Source organism: Ursus maritimus, unplaced genomic scaffold, assembly GCF_017311325.1.
Source record: "Ursus maritimus isolate PB19 unplaced genomic scaffold, ASM1731132v1 scaffold_5, whole genome shotgun sequence".
NCBI lineage: Eukaryota > Metazoa > Chordata > Mammalia > Carnivora > Ursidae > Ursus > Ursus maritimus.
Window position 1 is genome coordinate 64,511,367 of NW_024426663.1, and position 13,571 is coordinate 64,524,937.

The 13,571-nt window shown below is 40.7% G+C and overlaps 1 protein-coding gene across 1 annotated transcript in view; it reads right to left on the reverse strand.

Annotated features, from left to right (window-relative positions):
• Window positions 1-633: 633 nt before the first annotated feature.
• Window positions 634-13,571, reverse strand: part of MEGF10 (multiple EGF like domains 10) — a 120,043-nt gene continuing 107,105 nt past the window's right edge. The window contains exons 19-24 of the mRNA XM_008698983.1: window positions 11,698-11,934; window positions 10,279-10,406; window positions 8,882-9,005; window positions 4,273-4,317; window positions 3,273-3,479; window positions 634-2,010 (exon numbers count right to left, since the gene is read on the reverse strand). Coding sequence (XP_008697205.1) covers window positions 1,829-2,010; window positions 3,273-3,479; window positions 4,273-4,317; window positions 8,882-9,005; window positions 10,279-10,406; window positions 11,698-11,934 — 923 coding nt within the window. The 3' untranslated portion in view covers window positions 634-1,828. The remainder of the gene's footprint in view (window positions 2,011-3,272; window positions 3,480-4,272; window positions 4,318-8,881; window positions 9,006-10,278; window positions 10,407-11,697; window positions 11,935-13,571) is intronic.

The window sequence follows — 13,571 nt, forward strand, 5'->3', positions numbered from 1 at the left end:
TGTCAACTGACTCACTGAGATACCACCTGGATTTCATGTCTTTATAGATTCACAGCCACTGTTTCAATGAAGTTGCTTCTTCATGCAGCTTTTCAGCCCTTCCACTTGCTCAGGCAGGTCCAAGAGACACTGGCTTTCTTGCATCGTGTTGGCATTCTCTTGAGACAACTCCCTTGAAGTGAAAAATGTTAGTGTGTGCCAGGTGTGCAGAGGATGAGCACCCGTTCTGGTTTGCTTGGGACTGACCAGATTTAAGCCCATTGCAGGTTAAATATTAATAATGCCCTCATTCACACTCAAAAGTGTCCCAGTTTGGGTGATCAGTTGTGTGATCATCCCAATGAAGGTCTTCAGTAAGACCAGTCTGTAGTACTTGCTCAATAAGCAATAGCTCTTCCCTCCCCCACCCCTGGCTTAACCAAGACTCAGAACCCACAGATCAAAAGGAGCTCCATTTGGGAATACTAAAAAGCTTCTCTATTTCAATTATAAGCCATTCACCTATGGTTACTTTACTATTTTAGTAAAGACCGATTTTAACAGGTTTGATTTATATACTTTCATCTCCTCCCTCCAAAAGAAAAAAAAAATGCATTTTTATCAAGCAAAAAGATAAGTGGCAATAATACAAGAAACAATGAACATATAATATTTTTCATTAACAATCCAAGCACTACAAAACATAGAATATACAACTTAAAAATGGAAATACAAATTAATGAAAAATGGGGTACACGTCATATTAGCAATGCAAAAGACCAGCTTAAGCATAGTTTCTCTAAATCAACAATTAATAAAAGGAAAGTGCCCTTTTCTCAAATATGCACAAAAATATTCCGGTCACTTCTAGGGAAAAATTAATCAAAACTTTCTGCTAATTCTATATTACAGCATGTGTTACTAATGGTTTACAAAACCGAAGTGTCTTCTTACACTTAAAATTTACAACCTTTTCCAATCATTATACACTCGTTCAATCCAGTCTGTCAAAAATAAAACTATTTCATATCCATATTTATGAAATAATTATTGATATGTTATGGACCTTAAGTGGTGAATATGTATGATGGGGACAGTGATCAGAATGATGTCATGGATCAAAAGTGGGCTAAGGGTCAAAGAAGACAACCCTCTGCCAGCCACACCTGTATACTGATTCCTGAAATAATTCTACTATTTCTAAAATAATTCTAATTTTTCATTTCTTCATCCTAAAAAAATTCTAAAGTTTTCATATTTAAATGTGCTAACCAATTCTAGAGTTTATTCAAAGTCTCTCCAGGTATGCCACTCAACAGAACATTTCTTCCTGGGTTCATATTATCCCTATAATTTTGAGTCCAGCTGAAAAAATAAACATAAGGACTCGGTAATATGCCCCTTCTCTTCTACATGTTTAGTGATTCGCACTAGATTTTATGGTAAACTGCACAATCCTCGGTACAGCTCTGCAATGCAAATGAGAAAGAAAATATTTAAATTTTAATCGTTCAAGCCATAATGCCAATGGCCACCGCACCCCATGACTCCCTCCCAAGGACCTCCGTATGTTCATGCTTTTAGCCCAGATTTTATAGGAAGTCATGCTTCACGAGTGCAGTTCTAAAACTAAGAAGAGTAGGAAATCACATTGATATCTCCTTCTGAGCCACCTGTACAAGAAGGACCTACGGGTCAGTCAGCCTCAGCTTTGAGCTTTCTGGTTCACGTCCAACAGTTGCCTACCAAGTAGATTAACATTCACCTAAGGTGGCAAACTTGAGGATGGAGAAGAACCGAACTGCAGTTCTAGAAACTGTTCCAGCGGCTACCGAGCAGTCCTTTGGTGTCATTCACTGCTGCTGCTGCTGCCGCTGCCGCCATCCTCTCGCTTGGGGGAGGATGAACTGTCTCGGACTGGCAGCAGGTCATAATGGCAAGGGATGTGACTGTTCTTTGGGAGGTCGTATGGATCCTGGGTGAGATGCCCATTATTGCTGAATATTCCTTGGACAACACTCACTGTAGGTTCTGTGACAACCAGGGACACATTAATTTATCAGCAATGGAAAATTTTAAAAAGAATAGAATATGGCATTTCTTGCAAATCTCAAACATATAAGAGGAGCACTTCTAAAAATATAAAGAAACATTATTTTAGGAAACAAAGGATGGTTTTATAATCACATCGAGGTGGCTAGTCTACAGCTGTTAGATCAGCTGATGCACACAATGGTGTTCTGAATAAAAACGTGACCATAGGGTTGGGATGAAGACATCCAGGAACTATACAGAGACCCTGGAGGTGAATCATTGTCTGAAAAGCACCTTGTAGATAATCTAGTCCAAACTCTTTACCCCATAAGTGAGAAGACTGAGGTCCTTCCAGGTTAACTCACTTTAGCACCCAGGACCCAGACTCTCAGTTGTGTTCCCATGCTAAAGTGGTGGGTTTACCAGATGGTTCAAAGTGGGATTGTAAATGACTTTTAAAAATAGATTTAGGTCACTACACCTTCCATTAAAAAAAAAAAAGCTGTCTTAATTCTTTAAGAATAGTTGTTTATCTTTTCAGTGACATGTCTCTGGCATAAATTAATGACTAGTGACTAGAGTGAAATTAGTCACTTCATTTACAAGTAATAGAGAATTTTTTAAAGTTTAAATCATGAACTTGAGAGAGATAGAGAGGACAAAAACCCCTAAAATACACAGCCCTACTGTACCTACCCAGTGACAGCTCTGATGTGTTTTAACTTTCCCCAAATGGTATTTATAAGGGGCAATCAAAACAATTCTAATTTTAAATTGAATTCTTATTAATTTCCATCCCATTCACATCCAAGAATGTTAGAAATATATCAGACAAATTTAAAAGTGAAATGCTTCCATCCTGCTAAAAGCATTATATTAACATAATGAATATGCAACCAGGAAGTGGAACCACCTGTTTCATCCCCTTGAACCATTTGTTTAGGCTAACTGGACACAAGAGCTAATGTGAGGCATATGCTATTCCACAGGTGTGCTCAAACAGTCACTATGGTTACAAAACAAAAGATGGATGGCCAGGTGAGAGATAAGGAAAATTTACTTTAAATTTCCTAGATGCTATTTTCTCTGAAAAATTTATTTGACACCAATTAATACGGTCACTGGAAACACAGGTCGCACTGAAAACACGGACCATTATCTTCAATAATGTTATATGAACTGTTAATGTATGCTCAAGGACTTTAAAACTGTTAAAAAAATTCCTATATTAGGTTCTTTCTTTGGTTAGGGGAACTCACCAACTTCATAGACATTCTTGTTGGCTGAAGTTGAGTTATTGATCTCTGCATAGGGGGAATCTCTCCGTGCTGGTGACTTCATCTCCACATAGCCACACTCTGAGTTTTTGGGGATAAGCACAGGTGGGTCTTTAATAGTGGCATATGGGTTTTCAGAACTGCTTAGGGAGCAGTTACTTGAATTATATTCGGAATTCTTTCCCAAATCTGTGAAGAGAGATGGGGGAGAAAAGCAAATGCTATTTCATGGACATTAATTTTTTTTTTTCTTGCTGGTAATTTACTCAGACAGGTTACTTCTTTTTCTTTCTAGTTTTCTATAATTATATATACTGACAACAACACCATACATTTTCCACTTATTTTGGAGAGAATCTGCTATAAAATTACCCATCTACAAAGTAATTTTACCTCCTCTCTCAGGTGAGTATCAATGTAAACATTGTGGATTTGATTTCATTTTGACTTTGTTTCACACTCAAAATTAATTCCATTCTAATTTACTAATAGTCTCTGAATTCTCAGAGGTTTCAATCAAGAAACCACGTGTGGATGCCCCTGGGAGCACAAGAAAGTTCTATCATCATGGTGAGGGAGGCATGTGATGTGAGACTTTCTAGTAAAACCTCAGGACTGCGCACATGAAGTTATTCATGTAACCATGCTGAGCTCTTTGTTTTCCCTGCTATTTCCTTTTTCTGCATTTCTCTCTCTCCCCATAAGTCATATATCTTTTCAAAGAAATATGAGTGTTTCCCCAGCAAACGGAAACCTTTTTTCCCCCAGACTTAGGCTCTAACACCATGCACCTATGGTCACACTCCTGACCTCAGTCAAATGTGTTTGTGTGTTTGGTAGGGTAATTAACCACACCAACAACTGCGCATTTTCTCTACACTGCCGCTCTTGCTTTTTAAGCCACTTATTTCAGTCTCTGAGATAAATCGTTTTTTAAATGAGATTCTGATAGATGTATTTCTTCCTTAAATTTACACCATACCTTTCAAGGATTTTCCCATATAACTTCTGTCAAGTCCAAAAGCTCCTGTGATAAAGAAGAAGAAAAAAAATCCCCAGTGAGATATGGAAACAAGAGAAAACCCATCTAATATTCCAAGGTCATGGAGGAGGACGGTTTGGGCACCCACTATCTCCCCACTGCAGGAAATAACCCAGGCTGCTGCTCTTCAAACCTTTGCACCAGGTCGCTCATGCTTGATGTCTTCAGCACTCAATATAAAATACATATATATATCATTCTGATCATCCTTCTGCTCATTTACAGTGACTTTGGGAAAGGCTGATGAGTACAGGTAGGAAATAAGGCATGGGTGAATTGGTACACTTGATTCAAGGTCGCACCATAGAAAGGACACAGCCAAGACAGAATTGAGACAGAGGACTTCAATTTCATCACTCGTTCACCACAAGACTTTGGGCAAGATTTTCAACTCTCTCTGTGTCAATTTTCTTACCTCTAAAATGAGGAAAACAAAATCTGCCTTCCAAACTTCAGGGCTGGTGTGATCATTAAAAGAACTAGAGCGCATGAAAAGGTGTTGTAAACTCTGAGATGTTGCATAAATGAATGGTATTTCAGTGACTGAAACACTGAATGTGTCCTATGACCCCCAGCTGCAGTCCACATGCAAGCATTTCAAGTCCTCTTCAATGATCTTTCCGAGAAATGTTATTGACTTACATTAGAAACAGAGAGTAAAGTAATAACTTATGACGAACATTCAAATAAGTTGGAGAATGGTAAGGAGATGATCCCCTACCACTGTGCATGTGTCCCTTAGAGTGATAGTAGACTCGAGTTCTGATGTCCTGGGGGACACACTTTTGTGGAGAAAGAGGGAACATCCCCTAAAGGGAGAGGATGTGTCTAATATCATTCATCGTGGGACAGGAAATGGGAATGTCCTCCTTTCTCAGAGAATGTTTTTCTCTCTCTTGGGTCTGAGCTGTGAAGTCTAGCCAAACTCCCAGCTGGTGGGAAAAGTGCCCAGTTATGCAGGGAGGCAGGATAAGGATGAATAGTGAATTAACCTAATCGAAGTAAGGTCTGGCCTTTGCCCTTAGTTCCTGGGAGGTGAAGTCCTTGGAGTATCCCACCCAGTAAGAGTGTTTGTGTTTACCTGGGGCCTAGGGCTACACTGAATAGTGTAACAAAGTGATTTATGGGAGGGGGTTTGGGCCACTTAGTGTAAGCTCCATCTCTAGATGGACCAGTCGAAAGGTCAACCACATGGGTGGTCAACCATGTTGACCTAACTAAACTCTCATAAAAACTCTAGACACCAAGGCTGAAGTGAGCTTCCCTGGCTGGTAATACTTCATGCATGTTGTCATATACTGTAGCCAGGAAGAGTTAGCATTTTCCATGATTCCACTGGGAAAGGACAACTGAAAGTTTCTGGTTTGGAACTTCCCTTGACTCAGCCCACTGTGTCTCTTTCCTTGGCTGATTTTCATCTGTATCCTTTGGCTGTGATAAACTCTAACTATGAGTAGAACAGCTTGCAGGAGCAGAGAAAGATAATTATCATATGGTTTCAGTCATTTATAGAATAAGAATATAAGAATTATATTAATAAGAAATAATTCATAAGAAATAGCAGGGAGATCGGTAGGAGAAGGAAGGGAAGAATGAAGGAGGTGTAAACAGAAGGGGGAATGAACCATGAGAGACTATGGACTCTGGGAAACAAACTGAGGGCTTCAGAGGCGAGGGGGGTGGGGGATTGGGATAGGCCGGTGATGGGTATTAAGGAGGGCACATATTGCATGGAGCACTGGGTGTTATACACAAACAATGAATCATGGAACACTACATCAAAAACTAATGATGTACTATATGGTGACTAACATAATAAAAAATAAAAATAAAAAAAAACAGAACAGCTTGCAGGGAGTTCTGTGAGTCTTTCTGCCAAATTATGGATCCTGAGGGTGGTCTTAGGGATTCCCAGACTTTGTAAAGGGACTGCATGAAGATGGGTAGGACCTGTGGCCTCTGAGAGCTCCCTATCAAGGAACTCTGTCTTTGCTACTCTGCCAGATTTACTCAGCTGTCTCCACACAGTAGCAAAGTCTTGTTAACTGTCTGTCTTGGTCTTAGCTGTGCAACGGCTAGCATTCCGCAAGAGGCTAAGGAGGAGCAGCCTGAGGTGGAGAGTAAATTAGGAAACAGGAGTGGCACTGTGACACCAGCACCCCTGCCAGGTTCTCTCTGGGGGCTCTTTTAATGAGGAAGCAGGCAGGTTTCCTCTTATAAACTCCCATATGCTCCAATCCCTGGATAGAAGCTTTCAAATGCTTGGGTTAATCTAATTCATACACTGAGCCACAATGTGATCGTTACCTCTATGTCACAAATGAACAGATCTGCTTCCTGGGGGTGATTAGCCTGTCGCCAGATAACAGAACCAGGAATCAATCTCAGGGCTTTTGTGTCAGGTTCGGGGCTCTTTCAGACAACATCACAACAACTATTCCATCATGGCAAATACCTATGCATTTCAGCATGCATAGTGTGCCTTACCCTGTCCTTTGTAAGGAAAGACTTTTTCCGGGCAACAACTGTAAAGGGACATTACATGCAGAATTGCTCTTGGATGGAAACACATGAAGGATACCCAGAATTTCCAATGAATATGTTACATTCTCAACAATCAGTCCCATGGGTCTGACTGAGACAAAAAGCAGAGAAGTTTGTATGTGACCACTGCAGTGACTGTGTTCTAGAATCTGGATCAAGTGTAGCGGGTGAAGGTGGAATAAGAGAACTTTTCTCTCATTAGTGCCAGGCAGTACTTTACTAATATCAATTCATATATTTCTTGGAGCTACATTACTAATGTAATGCAGACCTTAAAAAAATCTCTCTGATGTTAAATGATTTGACCAATAAGTATACTGTGAATCTGGTATATGGATAATTCGACTGTGTTCAGAAATGCACAGCTATCTGATAATGCGGGTATAGAATGCAGATAAAAGTTAAGAACTTGTATTCATTTTCCTACTTTAACATTTGTATTTCTATAGTAATAGGGGATTCCAGCGCCCAAAACGATTGGTTCCTACATCTGGCTCAGGTGATCTGGCATATATTGCGTTCCCAGAAGCAGGGGAAGAGTAGTTGGAAGACAACCTTTGAGACCTGGTTTTACCCTCTTCCTTCCATGAGCTCCTGGGCTTCTCAGTTTATTCCTCTAAAAAACAAGATTCATGGAGGGGCCCACCCAGTAGGGTTGTCAGATTCACCAAATAAAAACAAAAGAAGGACATTTCAATTTGAATTTCAGGGAAACAACAAATAATTTTTAGGGTAAGTATGCCCCATGCAAGTTTTGGGATATATTTATACTAAAAATATTTGTTGCTTATCTGAAATTCAAATTTAACTGGGTTTCCCAGGCACCTACCACCAAATAAATACAAATGAAAGGGTTTGCTACCCATAAGATAATGTATACATCTGTTACGGCCTCATCAAGCACCTCCCTGGAATCAGGGGCAACTTCTTGGCAATGACACCATTCAATCAGTGGGCTATCACAGCAGCTCTTTAAGGCTGGTCCAGGAGGCCCCACCCCCTTTTCAGGAGGGCCACAAGATCAAAACTATTCTCATAAAAATACGACATTATTTGCCTGTTTCATTCTTGTTTTCTCTCAGCGCAAGGTGGTTGTCCAAGAGCTGCACCAAGTGTGGGATCACCAATGACTGAATGGAGAAGCAGATATGAGAACCCATCTTCTCTGAAGCCAGAGGTTAAAGAGATCCAACAGACGTAAAACAGTGCCACACTTCTAATTTGTTTTTGTTTTAGAAAATGTAGTTATCTTTTTCATAAAATGTGTTTTATGTTATCATGTAACTAGAACTGTTATTATAAACAAGCAATAAATAACTATTATAAATGGTCTCAGTTTTAATTTGTAACATGGTATCAATAGATATGACCCATATTGAAAGAAGCTCTTCAGGGTTCCTGATAACTTTCAAGAGTGTGAAAGGGTCCTGATTCCAAAATGTTTGAGAAGCACTGACTTACTATTTTCCTGTTGATACCTTCATTTTCTCACTTAAAGGGGAAGGGGCCCTCAAGTATGGGTGCCCCATATTAAAAGAGAGCAAAGGGGAACACACACCCTGATACAACCCTGACAGAATTAAAATCCCAGCTCTACCATTTAATAGGCTTTGAGACTTTTCTCAAGGGACTTAACTGCTTTGTGACTCAGTTTCTCAACTGTTACATGGACATGATGATGACAATAACAGTACCTACTTTTCAGAGTACTTGTGAGAGTCATGTAAGTTCACATATGTAGACTTAGAATGGGAGCTACAAGCAGATATTCTTGTCTCTTTTTATCAATTCCTGGTGTACACTAGGACCTTAATAAATGTTTGTTGGATGAATAAAGCCACTAGGACAGTAATAAGCCCCATATAGGCATTAGGTATAATTCTATCATTCTGTTTTTCTCATGCATATTTCTAGTAGGTCACTTTGGCACATCATAAATCTATGGCTATCTGAGGCAACTGAAAGATAAGGGAGCTTGTTGAGGATGGATGTTGGGAGAACTTGCCAAGCTCGTTGAGGTAGCCGCCATGTTTCCAGTCCGCTGGCAGCGTTCCTGTGCAGTCCGTCACTGGGCCTCTCTTCCCAGGATTCACATTTTTCAGATTCACAAACAGCTGATTGTTCTTCGACTGTTAAAAATATAAACCACCAAAGATGTAAAAAGAGAACACAGCATGGCCTAGCACAGTGTTACAGATGTGGGAAAGTACATCCATGGCATGGATCAAGGGCTGGCTCTTCAACAAGGCCATGCAGGGGGGCAGAGGTGACCACTGGGTGGGCCTTAGAGGGCAGCAGGAGTACATGTCCCTTGGCCCCGACTATTCCCCTACTGCCTCAAATTCTTCATTTCACTGAGTCATTCTGTGCCCATTAGACTTGAGTTAATGTATGTGGAACTTTGAATTGAAAAAGTTAAACTCTTGGTTTGAGCTCTCCTGTCAAACACTGTATGATTTTTTTTGAGTCACCAGTGACTCTAAGCAGTTTTCGTAGCAATAATTCCCTGAATAAGTAGGAGAACAAATGCAATGATGAACACGAAAGTCTCTAGGGAATGGGAAGTGCTATTTAATTATTAGGCAATATAATTAAAATCCAGCTGCATTCATTTAATTGCAACGGAATTAATTTGATTAGCTTGGTTTTCTTCTAGCAGAGAGGTAGAATGAGACAATGGAGATTGGAAATATAATTTGGGACAGTTGGAAGGAAGAAATGTTTGGGATTTCAGAGCATTCTTGAGGAGACTGGGGGTGAGATGAGTGGTATGGGAGGAGCAGCCCTGGGTGTCCACACTCTCTGTGCACCTATAAAATGAGGATAACAATCACTCTCGAGTCACAGGATCGGTGTGAAGATTAAATGAATTTATATTTGCAGACTGATTAGAAATGCTTGACACATAGTTTCTATTTGATCATTTTTGACCTACAAAAAAGCAATTTCATGTGGTTCAACCTAAATCAATGCATGCAGTTGTTTTTGTGAGGAAAGGACAGGTGGGCCCGACAGGGCACTAGAAGACAGGTGGTCAGAAAAGACAAAAGAAAAGACCCAGGACAGAGTCTGCTAAGGTCTGCTCTAAGACATCATTTTAAAAGCCCAGGCAATATTAGAAACATTTTTCCAAAGAGCTACACCGGAACCAGTGCATACTGGAAACAAGGAGACCATGACTGCAACTTCCCCCCTTACCACCTAGGGAGTTATGTTTTGAAGTGAATGAAATTCCCCACTGCTCAGGTTTTTCACCAGTGAATTTGAGATTCTAATCCTCAATCAACAAGATAAGAGATATAAAGTGCCTAGAGCCGCATCTGGCCCACAGCAACTCTGCGTGCTCCTTCCTGTCCTCTCTCCCCAGCCCACCTTCAGGGCATGGGAGTCACTTCCTCTCACCTTGGCGATGGTCATCCTGTCCCTGTTGTTGACATGAGGGGATGTGGCGCACTGGGTAAGTGTGTGATAACTGGGGTTGGTGAAGTAATGGCTGTTCGCACCTCCCCCATTGCTGTGGGGAAGGGTTTCTGTAAGAAGAGAAGGAAATGGTTAAGGCAACAGGCTCCCCTAAGTCTGTGTGGATAAAAGGGAAGCAAAGTAACCAGAACAAATGTGTGTACCACTTCCATATCATAGGCTGGGCAGAATCCCCTCCTGCCCAGTATAGTTAGCAAACTTCTAGAAGCAGCAGGTGTCTGCCTTCCCACCTGCCTCCTGGAAAATTGTGCAAGTATCCTCACACAACTCCTCTTTGCTTTGGGGCTCATACACCTGGGAAGCCACCACTTTGAAGCTACTTCTGCTGTAACTTGTCTTTTTTTTTTTTTTTTTTTAGACACTTAAGCTCTCACCATAATATTCTGTGCTAGAAATGCACTATTAAGCAAATCAGCTGCTTTAGGTATTTTCCCAGAATCAGTGTATTTATAAACATGTAACCATCTGAAATCCTGCAGTAATTGCCCAAAATAATAAATACTTTAAGTGCTTAAATTCCTTAAATTAAGTGGTTTCTCCTTCTTCTCCTCCTCCTCTTCCTTTTCCTTCTTCTTCTTTTAGAGAGAGCAAGCATGTGCAGGAGCAGGGTGGGGGAGGGGCAGAGAGAGAGAGAACCTTAAACAGACTCCATGCTCAGTGTGGAGCCTGATGAGGGTGAGATCACGACCTGAGCCAAAATCAGGAGTTGGGCGCTTAACCGACCGAGCTACCCAAGTATCCCTAAGTGGTTACTTCCTCTGATGAAGGAGTGTGTCACTTAAAATTTACATTTCTGGAGACATGTGACAGAAAGACTTTAAAGAGTTTTCTTAAAGAACAGCTTTGGTTCTTGCTAATACCACAAAACTGTTTCTTATACAACTTTGCTGCTATGCACTTAATGATTTGTATGGGCCCAGGGACAGGTTAGAAGGCACCCTGTTAAGAGCCTACGGCCAGAGTCAGAAGACCTGGTCCTTGTCCCTGATCTGCTCCATGACCTTACCAGACTTATGGGTGCCTCTCCTCTCCGCACCCAGTCCCCAACATATGACAAAAGCTTAGGTGCCCAGCAAAGCTTCCTCCTGGTTGAAATTCCCAAGGTCTAAAGCAACCTCATAATGAATCCAATTTAAAAACCCTCATGGAAGACAACAGTGATGATTTGCTACTATTGACCTATACAGCACACCCATAACAATGTATCTTTTCCAAACATAAAATTTTCTCAAGGCTAATGGATAGCACCAACAGACAGCCCATCCACACGTCTCAGTTTCAAAGAAACAGGATGAAATCTTCCTTCTCAAGGAGTAAGATGGCTCTAGGGACCAGTCTTACCTGAAATGGCATAGTCTGCATTCATGACCCTCAGAGCAGGGGTGTAGGTAACTGCTGGCATGCTTGATTCCTTTCCCTTCTGCTTCTGTCTATAAATAATGAACAACGCCAGCAGGAAGAGAACCACCAGCACAAGAATGATGATGCCCACGATGGCCCCAATCTGGTAGGAATCAGCAGGGAGAGCCGTACTGGTCCTGCTTAAGCTGTTCAAATTTCCAACTATTATGACACCAGCTAGCAAAAGGAGAAGATGAGATCTGAGTAAGGATGACAAGGTGCTGGATAAACGTTTGAACTCTATTTACAAAATTCTCCCATTGGGCTCATGCCGGGATATTTTCAGTTCGCGAAAGGTTAATTTGGAAACTTTTAGAAACTGCAGGAAGGAAAACAAACATTCTTCATTTGTGGATGTTGTTGGCTTGTCTATGCCCAGAAAAAGGCTGCTCTAAGCCTCAAAAATGAGACTGGATTTCCTGAACCCAAAGACTTCACAGTAGGGTTTGGGAGCTTCTCGCATAAACACTAAAGAAACACTCAGACCAGACCAGGAATTCATTGGGGGTAATGATTTACCTAGTCTTCCCCGTGCTTTATTTATCAAGCAGTAGTAAGCTTATGAAGAGCTAAGTTCTAAATGCTTCAACTGCCTAACTTAATTTTATGTCTATCCTTAGCCTTTCTAAGAGTAATTGTCCTTCCAAGCAAGGATAATTCCACTGTAAATCTGGTCCAAGATGAGGGTCTGCCTTATTCTAATTTTAGTGGGTTTTTTTTTTTTTTTTTTACCCTGGGAGATATTGCTCTATGCAGTTATTTTCTATGACAGAATGGTCTGTCCCAGTAACACCTGACAACATCACCCTAAAAGCTTACTCATTAAAATTTAAACCTTAGCTTTACATAATTCTTTCTCGTGTTCCATCCAGTGAGGACAGGAAAGATATGAACTGTGAGTCAAGAAACCAGGCATCTTAAAAATTGATTCAGAGAGACTGAATTTTCCTTTAAGCACTCAGGCTAGAGTTTTACCATCTATAAAGAAGGAAACTGGCCTCCAAGCAGGTGCTTCCAGCTCAAACATCCCTGTAACTTTATGATTCTGAGGGTTAGACTTCCTTATTAGACAGCCTGGCCCAAAACACAGAGCATGGAGGCCAGTGCTGTGTGATCACAAGGCATGTGTCATAATGATGTGATCGTGGAATATAACATCCTATTGTTAGGGCAAATATAAACAATGAGCGTGTAGAAGTTACCTAATGAAAGGAAATGAAATAGGAATGCCTACATAGTACACACTTTAAGGTGACGGCACCTACAACACCATATGAATTTTCTAAAGCCCCCAGAGCTCATGTGTGTGTGACCTCCTGAAGAAAATCATACACACCAGGAGCTCTCTGGGGGCCATGCTTCAGAACCATCAGAAGAACCTTCTCCAAGGCCCCATCCACCCTAGAATCAGGATTGCCCACATAGGACTATGTATAAGACAACTATTCTCAGGTTATTGTGATACGCACCCTACTTAAAAACCATGGGCACAAGTTTTTTAAAAGTTAAACATATGCCTTTCATACGAGCCAATCATTCTACACCTATAAATTTACCCAAGACAAATGGCAGTATCTCTCCATACAAGGACTTGATACACTATTGTTCATAAGAGCTTTATCTATAATAGCCCCAAACTGGAAACAATCCAAATGTCCAGCTACAGGTGAAAGAGTAAACAGATTATGATACATCCATGCGACGGAATACTACTTAGCAATAAAGAGAACTGAAGTACTGATATATACAACAACATGGTTCAGTATCAAAATAATTACACTGAGCAAACAAAGTCAGACAAAAAGGAGTACAGT